The sequence below is a fragment of the Phaethon lepturus genome, unplaced genomic scaffold (genome assembly GCF_000687285.1).
Source record: "Phaethon lepturus isolate BGI_N335 unplaced genomic scaffold, ASM68728v1 scaffold14138, whole genome shotgun sequence".
In the NCBI taxonomy this organism is placed as follows: Eukaryota; Metazoa; Chordata; class Aves; order Phaethontiformes; family Phaethontidae; genus Phaethon; species Phaethon lepturus.
In genome coordinates, this window is record NW_010556992.1 from 6,324 (window position 1) to 20,482 (window position 14,159).

The window sequence follows — 14,159 nt, forward strand, 5'->3', positions numbered from 1 at the left end:
TAGGAAGATCTAATTTTTAGTGGAATGACAGGTCAGTGACCTTGTGGATACCCAGTTGTCACTACTCTGTGGTGAGAGAAGGCAAACCTTTTCTGGAAAAGGCAAATGAAGCATTTGCCTGTCGGAATTGCGGAAGGCAGCCGAGAGATGAGGATGAAAGATACCGTGGTATTTTCCAAATAAGGTTATGCTCTTGCTCCCATTGACTTTAGTGTTGACGGAATCAGGTCCAAAAAGTGTGGTGAAAGAGAGCCAAAAGCATTTCAGAATCTTCCTAGTCCTCCCCCTGCCTTTTCTGGAAATTATAACCTTGCTACACTCACCCTTTGTTTAAAAACAAAACAAAATCATGACCTGGAAAGGGCTGAGTCAGGCAAGGCAGAATCCTCTGTAGTTGTCGAGAAATCACAGCATAGCTTTGACTTTTTTTTTAGCCATACGACTGTCTGACTTTCCTGATTCTCCTGTAAGACAAACGTTAGGTCTTGGCTGCTTTGAGTGCACAGTATACTGTGCTATATATCATAGTGCTGTAAACAAAGTCATATAATCAAGTTAATTTCAGCACATCACTGAGAATTCACCTGCCATGAGAGAAACCATTTCAAGTCCAGTTGTTCCAAATGCAGTATGTGTGGTATTTTCCTATAAAGATGCATTACATGTCACGGGTATTTACCTTGGCTTGGTTTTATTTGACATTTTTAGTGTTCAGTCTTAAAAAAATACATTGGAGTTAATCATCCTTTTTTTCCTTTTTTTTTACCTAAACAGGAAATGGATATGGCAACCCCCGCAACTCACCAGGTCTGCTGGTCTCACCTGGCAACTTGAACAAGAATATGCAAGCAAAATCTCCGCCTCCAATGAATTTGGGAATGAACAACCGTAAACCAGATCTCCGCGTGCTTATTCCACCTGGCAGCAAGAATACAATGCCATCAGTGGTAATGCATTTTCGAAGATTTTTTAATCTCCTTCAGATAAGAGACATTTAGGAATTTCAAGGCCTGGACAAGCAACTAAAATCAGCAGAATAACTTGCTTGTTTGGTCTTTCTGTCTAACCTTCAGGCTTGATATCAAGCTGAGGATATAGGCAGAGCCTGTTCGATTGCTTTTATGAAGTCATATTTACCTCCTCCCTTTTTTCTACTGGGTTGCAAAATAGGAACTATGCACAGCCTAAACTTCTGCACTCCGTTTCCTAGTAGCTGGAAGAGTCTTTCCTGGATTTGTTATAAAGGCTGAATTTAACCCTGAGTGTTCCTAACCTACTATGTTTGTCTTAAATATTTAGCCACACAGACTCTCAGCAGATGGCAGAGTAACTACAAATAAATTAATTTGAACTCTATCACTCTGAGCTCCAAATTTTATAAAGATAAGAGGTAGTAAATAGATACAGCAGGATAAAAAGGAGCATGACACTGCTATATCTCCTGCCAGGATTAACAAAACTTAGGCAGGCTATATAACAGCTAGAAGGTTGAATTGTGGAGGTGTCGTGTGTGTAACTTGTAGTTCCCTTCTGAAAGCTGGTTGCAAGTAAATCTTTCATGAGCAATTTAACACTAGAAGTGAGCTTAATTTAGAAAGGATCTTGGTGGTAAGTTTAAATGACACTATAAACACATTTTTCCATTATGTAACAGACACTATTATAACAACTTTAAACTACTTTAAACTTTTAAACTACTTTAGCTTGATGCATACTAGATTCACTTTGAACATCAAAGTAAAACCCCCCATAAATATGATGCTGCCTTCTAAGAGGATAATAACAAATAGTCTCCTACAGGGCAATGCTCTAAGTTGACCAAGGCAGTGACAAGCTGTCTGTATCAAATGATTTATTCCAAGATCCTTAAGACTGATACTTTCCAAGGGATTCTGTGAATGGCCAGGTCTCCTGAAATCAGGTATAACACCACAGTCTGCAGCCGCTGGGGCTGCGGAAGAAATAATGAATTCTTAAAGAAAGTCTTGTGCTGAAAACTGCATAGATTATCCTCGCAACTGAGGCACACATCTCATTAGAAGGACAAAGAGGAGATCTATGAAATGTTATTTTTCCAAACTATGCTCAGAAAGTGTTTAATTTGCTGCCCCTATCAGATGAAGCTATTCCCTAGTCTAGAAATCTGCATCCTGGTAAATATTTATATTCACTAATTTTTAATGCTCCTTTCCTATGCACTCAGTCTGAGGATGTTGATCTGCTTTTGGTAAGTGGTAGTGACGTTCATCTTAATAACAAGGAACAGAAAATCAGTTCTTTTGTATGATTGATAGATACCTGTGTAGGTGAAGTGTTGGTTGCAATAAGATGGAAAACTTCACCATAACTATTTTGTGAACAAAAAGGTAATCATAATTTTTGAAATATAACAATATGGAAGCCCAGGTGCAGTTGTTGCACATATTCAAATTACACATGCTAGAATAAAGCTTTCTTGCTGCTGCTTTGAGAGCATGTAAACTTGCGCTCTTGAAGATGATGCAGCCTTATGACATTTTTTGGGTGGCTCTCTGGTCATTTTATCCTGCCACTCACAGGATTAGAGTTCTCTAGTGCAATTTTTACAATGCAACACCTAGTGCCCCAGAGTTAAATATAAGCGCGTAACTGCTGTTCTACCTAACGCTCTTGAAGTTTGTTTTGTTGCACGAAATCGAAGTAGTCAGAGCACCATCTGCTGGTAAGAGTTCAGTGTTCAGAAATCTCACTTTCAAAGCATAAAATCCAATAGGACTGGGTTTGGGTTTTTTTTCTTTCACTTTTTTTTTCACCCCCTTTTTTTTTTTCTTTTGAGTGAAAAGGAAAACAATGGAAATAGAGTTTACATATTTCAATAGTTTTCACACGATCTGTTCTTCTACCCACAATAAAAGCAATCTTACTTGGTACTAGTTCAGTTACCTAGGAGATACTGATGTAATGGGTTACTATGGTGACAACTGGTCTCTTGAAGGCTTGTAAATGATAGGGTTGGCAGAGTTCATAAAAGCCACATGTTAAATGATTAATTTCTGGAAAATTGTATCAGCCTGTATTTCTCATGCACAAAATATACCCAGAAAGCTAATACACTCAACCAACTTAAAACTAGTCAATAATATGTTTATTTTACTTACTTTAAAAGAATCAGAGGATAAATAACTCCCAGTCTGCTCAGTCATTGGCTACTCCAGTGGTTTCCGTAGCAACTCCTACTCTGCCAGGGCAAGGGATGGGAGGATACCCATCAGCCATCTCAACAACATATGGTACTGGTAAGTATCAGTGCAAGATGTAAAGGGTGGGGGAGGGAGCAACTGCTGACAAGTGTCTATCTCAGCACCAACGAGTTAGCTAACGCTCGTTGAGAGAAACTGAAAAATTCATGGCTGATATGCTTTTGCACTTCTTCTACTCATTCTGTCACCAACTTGAGACATATCTATTTAAAAGTTAGCTATTTTGTTCAGATGGAAAACTTCTTTTGGTAGCTTTCTTTCACTGGCTTTAATAAAAATGTAGCTTTAAAAGCACTTCTTAAACCTCTTAACACAACAGGTTATTTCATGTAGTTGAGTGCACCTTCTTAAAGTCATAAGGGTAGTGGGAGCAAGTAGTTTCACTGTCTTCAAAACAGAGTTCGATAACTTTGTGGTCTACCACATAGTTACCTGGGAGAGAGTAGAAATGAAGCCTCAAGAGATCCTTTCCCGTTCCCATTGCACACTGTATAGAGCATGCTGGCGTACAGGTCCAATGCTTGTAGAGAAGACTTGCATTGGTTCAGACACAGGTTTCCTGCTGGGCTCTGCAAGAAAGACTGCGACTGAAATATTATTACATTTTTCAAGCCTGTGACTCTGTGAGAATGCGTCTGTAGTTATGGTGGATATGCAGGCTAAGAATGCTTTGAAACTTCCAGATCCAGAAAAGCCCTGCTAAATTACAGAGTAATTATTAGTGCATTATTTGCTCCCAAGTTAACAAGTTGAGGGAAGAGGAAGGTCTACCTTTTCTGCTGCAACTTAATGTGATTGGTGTAATTAAAATTAAAAGGCTTGTAAAGTGATGTGAAAATTATGATGCTAGTTATTGTTTAATTGCTTCCTCCTTAATCCTCTTTTAATTATTGTCTTTTCTGTTTTCAAACCTAGAATATTCTCTGAGTAGTGCAGATATATCATCTCTCTCTGGGTTTAATACAGCCAGTGCTCTCCACCTTGGTTCTGTGACTGGCTGGCAACAACAACACCTACATAATATGCCACCATCTGCCCTCAGTCAATTGGGGTAAGCAGTGTTTTCTTTATTTTATTGTTCTATAGTGAATTCAGTTTCTCAGCAATCCCAAATCTGAAATATATAGAGATAACATACCAGCACATATTTGCTATGTGTAAGAGCTCCATTTACCTACTCTGCTAGGTAACTACAGTGAAATATTCTGTGCCCATAACATTTTATCAGTAGTGTAGTAAAGACTCCTGTTCATGTTTTACTCTTTATTTCTTTAAATAGCATTTTATTTCACTGCTAAAGACCAGACTAAACACTTACACCCTGTGCTATTGCTGTATTTTTCCATTTATGCTTTTTATTTCCAGTTACTATAGCACAAACTTTTACAGTGAACTTGAAAATTTTCTAAACATTTTTAAGCAAGTGAGAGTGACATAATGATTTGATCTGAGATTAAGCCTTAACCTTATGTAATAATCACATGCTGCCTTCTTCTCAGCTATGACATTCAAGTTTCATTTCTTTGGAAATGTTTTCCACAAGAAAATAACTTAATTAGGCCTAAGAACTGTAAGCCCACAAAACTCTTTGTGATTTGCCTGTGTTGAGGAGGAGAGGTATTCGTGCCCTCTAGTGGCTAATTTCAAGACATTTGTTCAAGATCAGTGAAGCACACTGCTAAATCATTTCAGGATTTTTAAAAGTGCAAAAATTCACACGGGAAAATCATCTAATGCATTCTTGAAAATGCAACGAGTTGGCTTATTGAAGTGAACTTTAAGAGTATGGTTTTCAAAAATCCTGGTGTTCACAGTTTCTATTAAGACTGTAGGCATTCACCAGCATGCCACACGCAGCCTAAGGTATGGCTAGACATGTTTGAATTTTAAAAGTTTTCATTGCAAAAATAGAAGCTGAAAGCGACTGGAGTGTATTTATGAGGAGAAATTTAATTCACATGTATTTGAGAAGTCAACTTCTTTTTTTCCCCAGAAAGAGGTGTTGCACATATACACTGATTTTTTTTTGCAAGATGGTTGCTATAATGTGAAAATATTAATACTGTAAATGTGGCTTAAACTTCAAAATTCTCCTTCTAATTTATCTGACCACATTTTGTAACTTAATGTAATTTCTTTACCATGTACAGAGGGTTTGGGTTTCTAAAGGACAGCCATACAAATGTTTCAGAGGAAACCATTTTTTGAACCTCACTTCTATATAAATAAGCATATATAGATACTAACTACATAAAAACATATAACTGAAATAGTTTCTGTGCTAGAAAGAATAGTCTTAATACCTTTCTTTTATGCTTCTTCCATTTTCCTTTTGAGTTTGCACTGTTTCTGGAGCAACATTCAGACTAACTGTACAACTAAAGATGTAAAGTCTCAAATAAATTGAAAAGTCACATGTTACATATCAATGTATAACCTTACAATAAGCTGATTGTTTTCAGTGGTGTACCAGAGAATGTAATAAGGCTATTTGGTTAACCAAAAAAAGTATACATTAAATCCTAAACTAACTACATGCCTTTTCAGATATGTCACACATAGTCATCTGTTTCTAATTCATATCACAGAATGTCAAAGTGTAATGGCTGTGGCTGGTGGAATACATTCTGAGTTGCTACTTTTATTATTATTCTTTCAGTGATTTGTAAATGAATTCAGCTATGAAAGCTGCTTCACTGACAGTTCTGGAGAAGTCTTCTATCTGTACAGAAAATCATAAGCATTTCTTTATTTTAGTCACTGAGTTCTATATGCAAAAGCACCTGTGCTAACTTTTGGATTATTTGAAAAAGTTGAAATTATACAGAACATATTCAGTCCACGTCAAGCTGAGCTAGAATTTGCAGGGAGATTAAAACAATACACAAAATCATAGTCATCTCCAGGCATTTGAGAAAATACATCTAGAAAGGGTTTGACAGCCCAAATCCCTGTACTGAGTGAGCTTGTATACTGGAAAGATTTGGCAGATGTGAGATGTTTGCTGACAACAGTAAATTGTAAAGACCTGTAAGAAAACAGAATTACTGGAAGAGACATCCTAGTTCTCCAGCAGGTTTTGTTTTTCACTGATGCCTAAAGGTGAAAAACAGCTCTGCTTCCTCACTGCATGTCAGCAGAATATGGTTAATAACAGAATAGGATATGGTTAGACGCACTAGCTTGCTCCAGATGAGTCCCCAACAATTTCAGCAGCACTGAACCATCTTTAAGATAATTGGAGAAGGCCTCTACAACCTAGCTCTTAACTCTTCGTGGTGTCTCTGCAATTAGCAACCATACTAGTGCCAGTGGGGTTGAGGGCAAATACTTGAGGACATGGGAGTTACTCACCTTCCCTGTCTGCACAGCTTTTGGGCTTTTGCTGAGCCTAATGAATAGGGTAACACTGTAGCGTCTGTTTTGATATGATTGTGACGTTAAAACAAATAAAACTTTTCAACCTTTTAGATTAAAAAGCAAAAAAGTACTTTCATGGTCTTTTAACTAAGTCTACATCTATAAAAAGTACACACAAATTATATTGAAAATCCATCCCTCCCAATACTTTGGGATTTTCTTTGAATATTACTGCAATGTCTCTTGCAGAGAGGGTTACTGATTACTTAACATGGACCAAAGAGTCTACCAGAAGTTAATTGCTGCTAACCAGAAGAGAAGTCCGTTCCAAACTTTGAAATAAATGGTCTAAATTTCTTAGGCACAAGTCCATTATCTGTAAAATGTTCTCTTTCATCCATATTTCCCAGTCTAAGATAGAATCTTTTATTCCTTAAGTATTATCCACAGGTGAAATTTTGGCTTTCCTAAAATATAAGTGCAAACATAGAAACAATATTTCATCTGAAGAATCTTCAATATAGATAATTGTTTACATAAAAGAAGTTTCTCCCAACTTCTACCCACCTGAACAAAAAATTGTCCAAATTCGTGCATACTGATGACTTGTTCTGTGACTCTTACGTAGCAAGCTTATTACTTAGCAATGATTAATTTTGATTAGGTAATAGCCATAGATATGGACAAATATTCTCCATTGAACAATTTTTAATGAAAAATTTAGATGCAGTGACATCATGTTTTGTGCATTTGTATCAGTTCTGCCAACTTCCTTGTTTTGAATAAAAGTCTTACATATTTCCGGTTGAGCCTTTTTTCTTATGCCATCATTGTAAATAAGATGTTCCAGTGATTCACTTTCATATTATCCTTCGTTTAGAAATTTCTTTTTAAAGTGTAGACCTTAACATGTGAGAGCTAATCAAAATACCTTGACACAGAAATTCTTATTCTACTTTTATATTGATCAAAAAATATGAAAAAACAACTTTGCTTTTAGCTAAAAGAAAAACCAAGAGGTGGAAGGAAGGTTGCATTGCTAGCAAGTCAAAAATATCCTCTATTCTCGTAGTTACATACTAGCACATAACTAAAGTTGCATAACTAGATTTTGCAGTGCATTTTCAATGGTTCCTTGTATGTATTTATGGGGAAAATTATATGAAGTGAGGAAGTAAACTAATTTAGAGAAGTGTGGGCATAAAAGAAAAGGTATGTGAGGCTCTCTCTTCCTTCAGTAGACTTTCTCCCTCCGTAAAAACCTATCGGGTGCATGTTCATGTCCTCACTCATCACCCGCTCAGACCTGCACTTCTATCTGTGCATGCTGAGCTTCCATACCACACACAGAACTGATCTCACTGGCATCAGCATGGACTAAACCCACTTGCAAGCTCATTGCATCCTGACTTGCTTCCCACCTCTCACACAGCAGAGCTGTGAAGTTGTTCAGTGATGAAGGCAGATAGGAACGAACATTTCTCCCATGTGGCTGTGGTATTCTAAATAAACATCACATTTTCACTCTACTGGTCTCAGTAGGAACTCCTGCATAAAATTAAAACATTTATTTTTTTCATTGTCCCTATAAAATGAAATGTTTTCATACAATATATGGAAAAAGGTGATTACGTCAACATGAGTAGACTGCATGGCACTTACTGAGTGCTTATAATGATACACAATCCTTTGAAGTCATTTGCTTTATTGTCTTTGTGGATTTTCCATATTCAAAACCTGTTTGTTTTTCAGTGAAGTGTAGTGTTTCAAACAATGAAAACATGCCTGGACCAAAATTACATAATTATATGAAGGAACAATGTAAAATATACGTTGATATATGTAGATACAAACAGCTTTTTCTACACTGATACACATGCATAATGAAAAGCAATAATTTTATTAGCAGACAGAGGTTTTCATAATACAGCTTCTATTCTAAATAGAGGTCAATCCTCTGTTTAGAATACGGATCTAAAGACTAAGACCTATGTACTATTTCACTATTCACATCTATGTGTAACACTAGGTTTCCCTTGTAATTGACTGTTTTATCTTACATGAGATTCTCATAAAAATGTTTCAGAAAATTTTAATGAAATAATGTTAATTACAGTCACCAAAAAACAGATACTAAAATTCAGAAATATTTTAGTAGAAAAAGACTATATTTAAAAAGAAAACAATTTGAATGATGACACCAAATAATTGCTTTAATTTATTTATACTCTTTTAAATGTCACAAATTTAGTCCTGACCTGCCAAAATGACTTCTTAACCTTTTTTCAGTTTACAAAACAGTTTTCAAAATGCAGATCAAGCCGTAGCATTTTTAAAACTGCCACAAATATGTATGCCAGGTATTTACATAAACCCGCTGGGAATCTAAAGGAAAGTCTATGGAGATACAGTCTCATACTCACTTCTGAAACACTATTAAAAAAGCAACATTGCAGTGCAGCAATACTAGTTCTATTTTATAGAAAAGGCAGCTTACCCCTCTAGATTTGTTCCTTTGGGGGCTGTCACACAATAAAATGCAAGCATGTTCCATGTGAACAAATTTGACTGAATATGGTTGGTTTTAACTAGCATGGTTTTTTAGCTGTCTCCAGCTTTGCAAAGTGACATGTCATCTGCTCATATCAAACACTTCTAAATAAAATCCCCAGGCTCCACCATCCTGTAATATGGGACTTACGGTTTTAGCTATAAGCTTGGCATCTAAAATCATATGTAATCTGTACATGCTAAACTGGCAGCCTGTTTTCCCAGATGAAGTCCTAGCATCTCCTAAGCAACTGAAAAATAAAGTCACTGGAAATGAAAAGCAAAAACAAAAACAAAAAAAAAAAAAAAAAAAGAAAAAAGAAAAAAGAAAAAAAAGAAATCTATTTTATATTCATGTTGGATTTTTTGCAACAAATTTTCAGGAAAAGAGTGAAATATTTCACTAAATTGGAATGACAAAGTCTGATATTTACAGTTTCTTTTATGTGTCAATTTAATAGTTACAAAAGCAAAGAAAATGTCCTCTTTGCTAAAAACAATAAGCCTACATTTGCTACTGCGAGGGCTATTACTCACTAACTCTGTGACTTATGAAAGGGATTGCTGCAAATTTGGCACATTCATCTGTATAGGAATGAAGGGTAGATAACAGCAATTGGAGGTAGAACATCTTGTTTTGTCTGTTTTCTAACAAGATCCATCCATTATTAAAGACTGCAATAATTCCTGACAAAAGCAGCTAATATCATTCCATACTGAAGCCATATAGTTCCATTTTAAATCTGTCAGAAGAAAAGAAAACAACGTTTTGTCTTTCATCAAAGTTGCAGTAGATGTTGCTTAAGCAAAGCTCAGCTCCCAGTTGATGGGATATCAGGAAAAGTGGAATATTTCAATAAATGAAAAGACCACATCTAAACTTAATTGTTCCTTCTACATGTTTAAAAATTTAATTCCAAATGCCAGCATTTCTTCCGCTTGCTGTAAAAATGCGTGCACATCCCTTTGGGTTTAAAACCTTAGGAGGCCAAGTGGCCTGTTGCCCCTACTGCCTTCAGCCCCCCCATATAAATACTCATACGAGAAACCTTGGAACTGTGTCTCTGGGGTTACACACTAACTTCAGCCTAGCAGGTGGTCCCTGAAGTGGAACCTAATGTGAACTGCCTGTTGAGAACTCTAATAATGAAGAGAAAAGCCAGGTTTTACCAGGAGGTGGTGCTTTTGTACAGAACATCCTGCAGATGCGAGTGATCTCATTTCTCCCATAGAGATAAAGCGATTCCTCAGTATTCACTCACCTCCCCGCCTGCTCCAGCTTTCCTCTGCCACTGCCTGCCCACAAAAATGCATGGAAAGAAAATGAACGCAAGACGGTTACGTAGCTTGCCTTCGAAAAAGTTTTAGCGTAGGAGTTTCTCTTGATGCTTGGAGCATCCTCTGAGCTGGGCTCTCCTACAGGCAAACAGTCCAATCCTCTGACATCTTCCACGACTCTTCAGCTTCTCTTTGGTAGTTTATTCAAAAGCACTCCGGACTGAGTTATGCATTCATAGATTTAAACCATAAAACCCCATCTAAATCCTCGCCTGCCTGTGGTATTTAATTAATGTCAATGCCAGGACTGGTAATTTCAACTCTATTCTGAAAGGTATAAAATGTGCCCGGCCCACATTTTTGTTTCTGGTTTGCATCTGAAGTCGCATGTCAAAATGAACAGCGATAAAAATAGCCGGGTGCATTCAAACTAATTGGATTAATCCCAAGAGAAAGTCCTTTGCCTCCCCTGTCTCAGCTGGTGCATACACACACACAAGCCTTAGTTACCAAGAAACTTGCAGGTGGTTCCAACAGTGCAAAGGCTCGCCTTCCAAAATTTGTTGTGACACTTGAGTCAAAAAAAGGAGAGAGAGAGGATGAAAGCGAGACCTCCTTTTGAACCAAGGGCATGTCCCGCTCAAGCCAACCACGTTTGCTGTGACGCTTTCGTCTCTCTGAATTTGTGAATCCTGCCCAGAAAACAGTCCTCGTGCTCTCCGCATGCGCTGGTCCTGCGCGAGCCTTTACACTGGTGTTTTGTGTGAGTGTTTGTGCATATCTGGGGGCTCCATGCCTCCTCCGTCTGTAACTGGGTTTCCTTTCCTCCTACAGAGCTTGCACTAGCACTCATTTATCTCAGAGTACAAATCTCTCCCTGCCTTCTACTCAAAGCCTCAACATCAAGTCAGAACCTGTTTCTCCTCCTAGAGACCGTACCACCACACCCTCGAGATACCCACAGCATACGCGCCATGAGGCGGGGAGGTCTCCCGTTGACAGTTTGAGCAGCTGTAGCAGTTCCTACGATGGAAGTGACCGAGAAGATCACCGGAACGAATTCCATTCCCCCATTGGACTCACCAGACCTTCGCCGGACGAAAGGGAAAGCCCCTCTGTCAAGCGCATGCGGCTCTCTGAAGGATGGGCGACATGATAACATTATTACCTACTAGTTTTTTTTCTTGCAGTGTGTGTGTGCTATACCTTAATGGGGGAGGGGGGGTCGATATGCATTATATGTGCCGTGTGTGGAAAAAAAAAAAAAAAAGTCAGGTACTCTGTTTTGTAAAAGTACTTTTAAATTGCCTCAGTGATACAGTATAAGGATAAACAGAAATGCTGAGATAAGCTTAGCACTTGAGTTGTACAACAGAACACTTGTACAAAATAGATTTTAAGGCTAACTTCTTTTCACTGTTGTGCTCCCTTGCAAAATGTATGTTACAATAGATAGTGTCATGTTGCAGGTTCAACGTTATTTACATGTAAATAGACAAAAGGAAAACATTTGCCAGCAATGGCAGATCTTTACTGAGAGAGAAAGCAGCTGTTATGCAACATATAGAAAATGTACAGATGTTTTGACAGACCCAGCAGTTGGGTGGCCATGAATTGATGCTAGAAAGAGACTGGGTCACCTAACACACCGAAAATGCTCACAAACATGCAGGCATATCATTAGAGTATGGCACTCAGTTTAAAAGGATCAAAACATTTAAAGAGGACCATACTTGTAAAAACGTTGAGTTCGAGGGCTAACATATTTAATTTTAAAAATTCTGGGTCTGCATCACTTATTAAATAAAAAAATATAAAAATATGTACATTACATTTTGCTTATTTTCATATTAAAAAGTAAGACAGAGTTTGCAAAGCATTTGTGGCTTTTGCAGTTTCCTTAAGCCAAAATGTGTTCTTTTTTCCTTGATAGCTTCGCTAATCTTTTAAACAGTCCTGAAGAAACAAACAAAAAGGACTTTTTGTATAGAAAGCACTACCCTAAGCCATGAAGAACTCCATGCTTTGCTAACCAAGATAACTGTTTTCTCTTTGCAGAAGTTTTGTTTTTGAAATGTGTATTTCTAATTATATAAAATATTAAGAATCTTTTAAAAAAATCTGTGAAATTAACATGCTTGTGTATAGCTTTCTAATATATATAATAATTATAAGCCATGAAGAACTCCATGCTTTGCTAACCAAGATAACTGTTTTCTCTTTGCAGAAGTTTTGTTTTTGAAATGTGTATTTCTAATTATATAAAATATTAAGAATCTTTTAAAAAAATCTGTGAAATTAACATGCTTGTGTATAGCTTTCTAATATATATAATAATTATGGTAATAGCAAAAGTTTTTGTTATCTTAATAGTGGGGAATTATATTTGTGCAGTTGCACATTTAACTATTTTCTTTCAGTTTTCTTTTACTGGGTATACATTTTACAGATCGAAGTCAGCTGTTGGAAGACTGATCTGTAAAAAGTTAGAATTTACCCATGGTGTAACAACTTAAATCATTTTAATACAGCATTTTACAATCAGTTGGGTGAACTGCGATCCATTGTATATACTGATTAGTTCTTTCATGCTGTTTTGTGCATTGTAACAAGTTAAGGGCCCTTCTATTACTTAACGTCCTGCGTATCTTGTAGTTTTCCATGGGTTAAATGACAAAGTGGCATAACTTGGCCCTTTCTCATTAATGAAGCTGGTATTCTGCCTGTCAGAATTGGATGTACAGCTCTAACGGCTGTCAGTTACGTGAGTGCAGGTGAATATTTGCAGAAGCAGTAGTGAAAGTTAAAGGGGGGGGTAGGCACGAACATGCCTGCTATAAAGATTACTCTCCTCTCACAGATTTAAAACTCTTAGAGAAATCATCAATTAAAGGACCGTTCAAAAGTCGGCTGATCTTACGCAGCCAATATTGGCCATCAGGTCCCTGGTTCTGACGGAACTCTGCGGACACATCGTCTCGCAGTGGGCACGTTGTTGAACAACGCTCCCTGGGTATTTGCACCCTGGGAAGATTTGCTTCCACAAATACGGCACCCACATTATCTCCTGCCTCATATTGTTCCTTTGACTAAAATAGCTTGACCAGAGGGAATGTATCATTTCTCTAAGTCCCTCTTTGTCCCTCTTGTTCATTAGAAGAAGGTGGTATATTCAATTGTTTCAGTTTAACCTTTCTGCTGAAGGGAAAAAGTGTGTAAGCAGAACGATAGTGCCATAGTAAAACCGTAATACTTCTCCTTTTTCCAAGAGACCTTCCAACCCTCACCTACATACATTGACACTATGATGAAGGATATAGCTGCAACAGCTAAACATCAACACAGAATATTTTGTTAAGGGAAATCCACACTCTATTTCCCACGTAGACATGCAGTTGCTGTGCGCTGCTCAATGGGAGAGTGTATCTCTCTGTAGAAGAGGATGATGAACAGACTACAGTGTGCATCAGGACATACGCTTGTCACTTATCACGACTTTCTAGAAGCCTGCCTTACAGGCACTCTCAGCCGTGCAGGGGCTAGTGCATAATCTGGACACTCTTTAAGCAGAATACTGTGCTACTAATGCATCCATCTTATCTTGTGTAGCAATCTGCAGGGTAAAGAAAAAGATACGCATGTTTTAAAACAAAAAAACAAAAAACAAAACAAAACACACAAAAAAAACCAAAAAAACCCAAAACAAACAAAAAAAAAAGGTAAAATGGGGCC

At 37.4% G+C, this 14,159-nt stretch overlaps 1 protein-coding gene across 1 annotated transcript; it reads left to right on the forward strand.

The window, feature by feature from the left end:
* Positions 1–774: 774 nt before the first annotated feature.
* MEF2C (myocyte enhancer factor 2C) lies at positions 775–12,585 on the forward strand (the record flags this gene model as incomplete). The annotated part of the gene is made up of 5 exons (XM_010292631.1): positions 775–947; positions 2,204–2,227; positions 3,146–3,275; positions 4,155–4,290; positions 11,262–12,585. Coding segments are annotated over 5 exons (785 nt in total), but the record flags the coding sequence as incomplete, so codon positions are not given.
* Between the last annotated feature and the right edge of the window lie 1,574 nt (positions 12,586–14,159).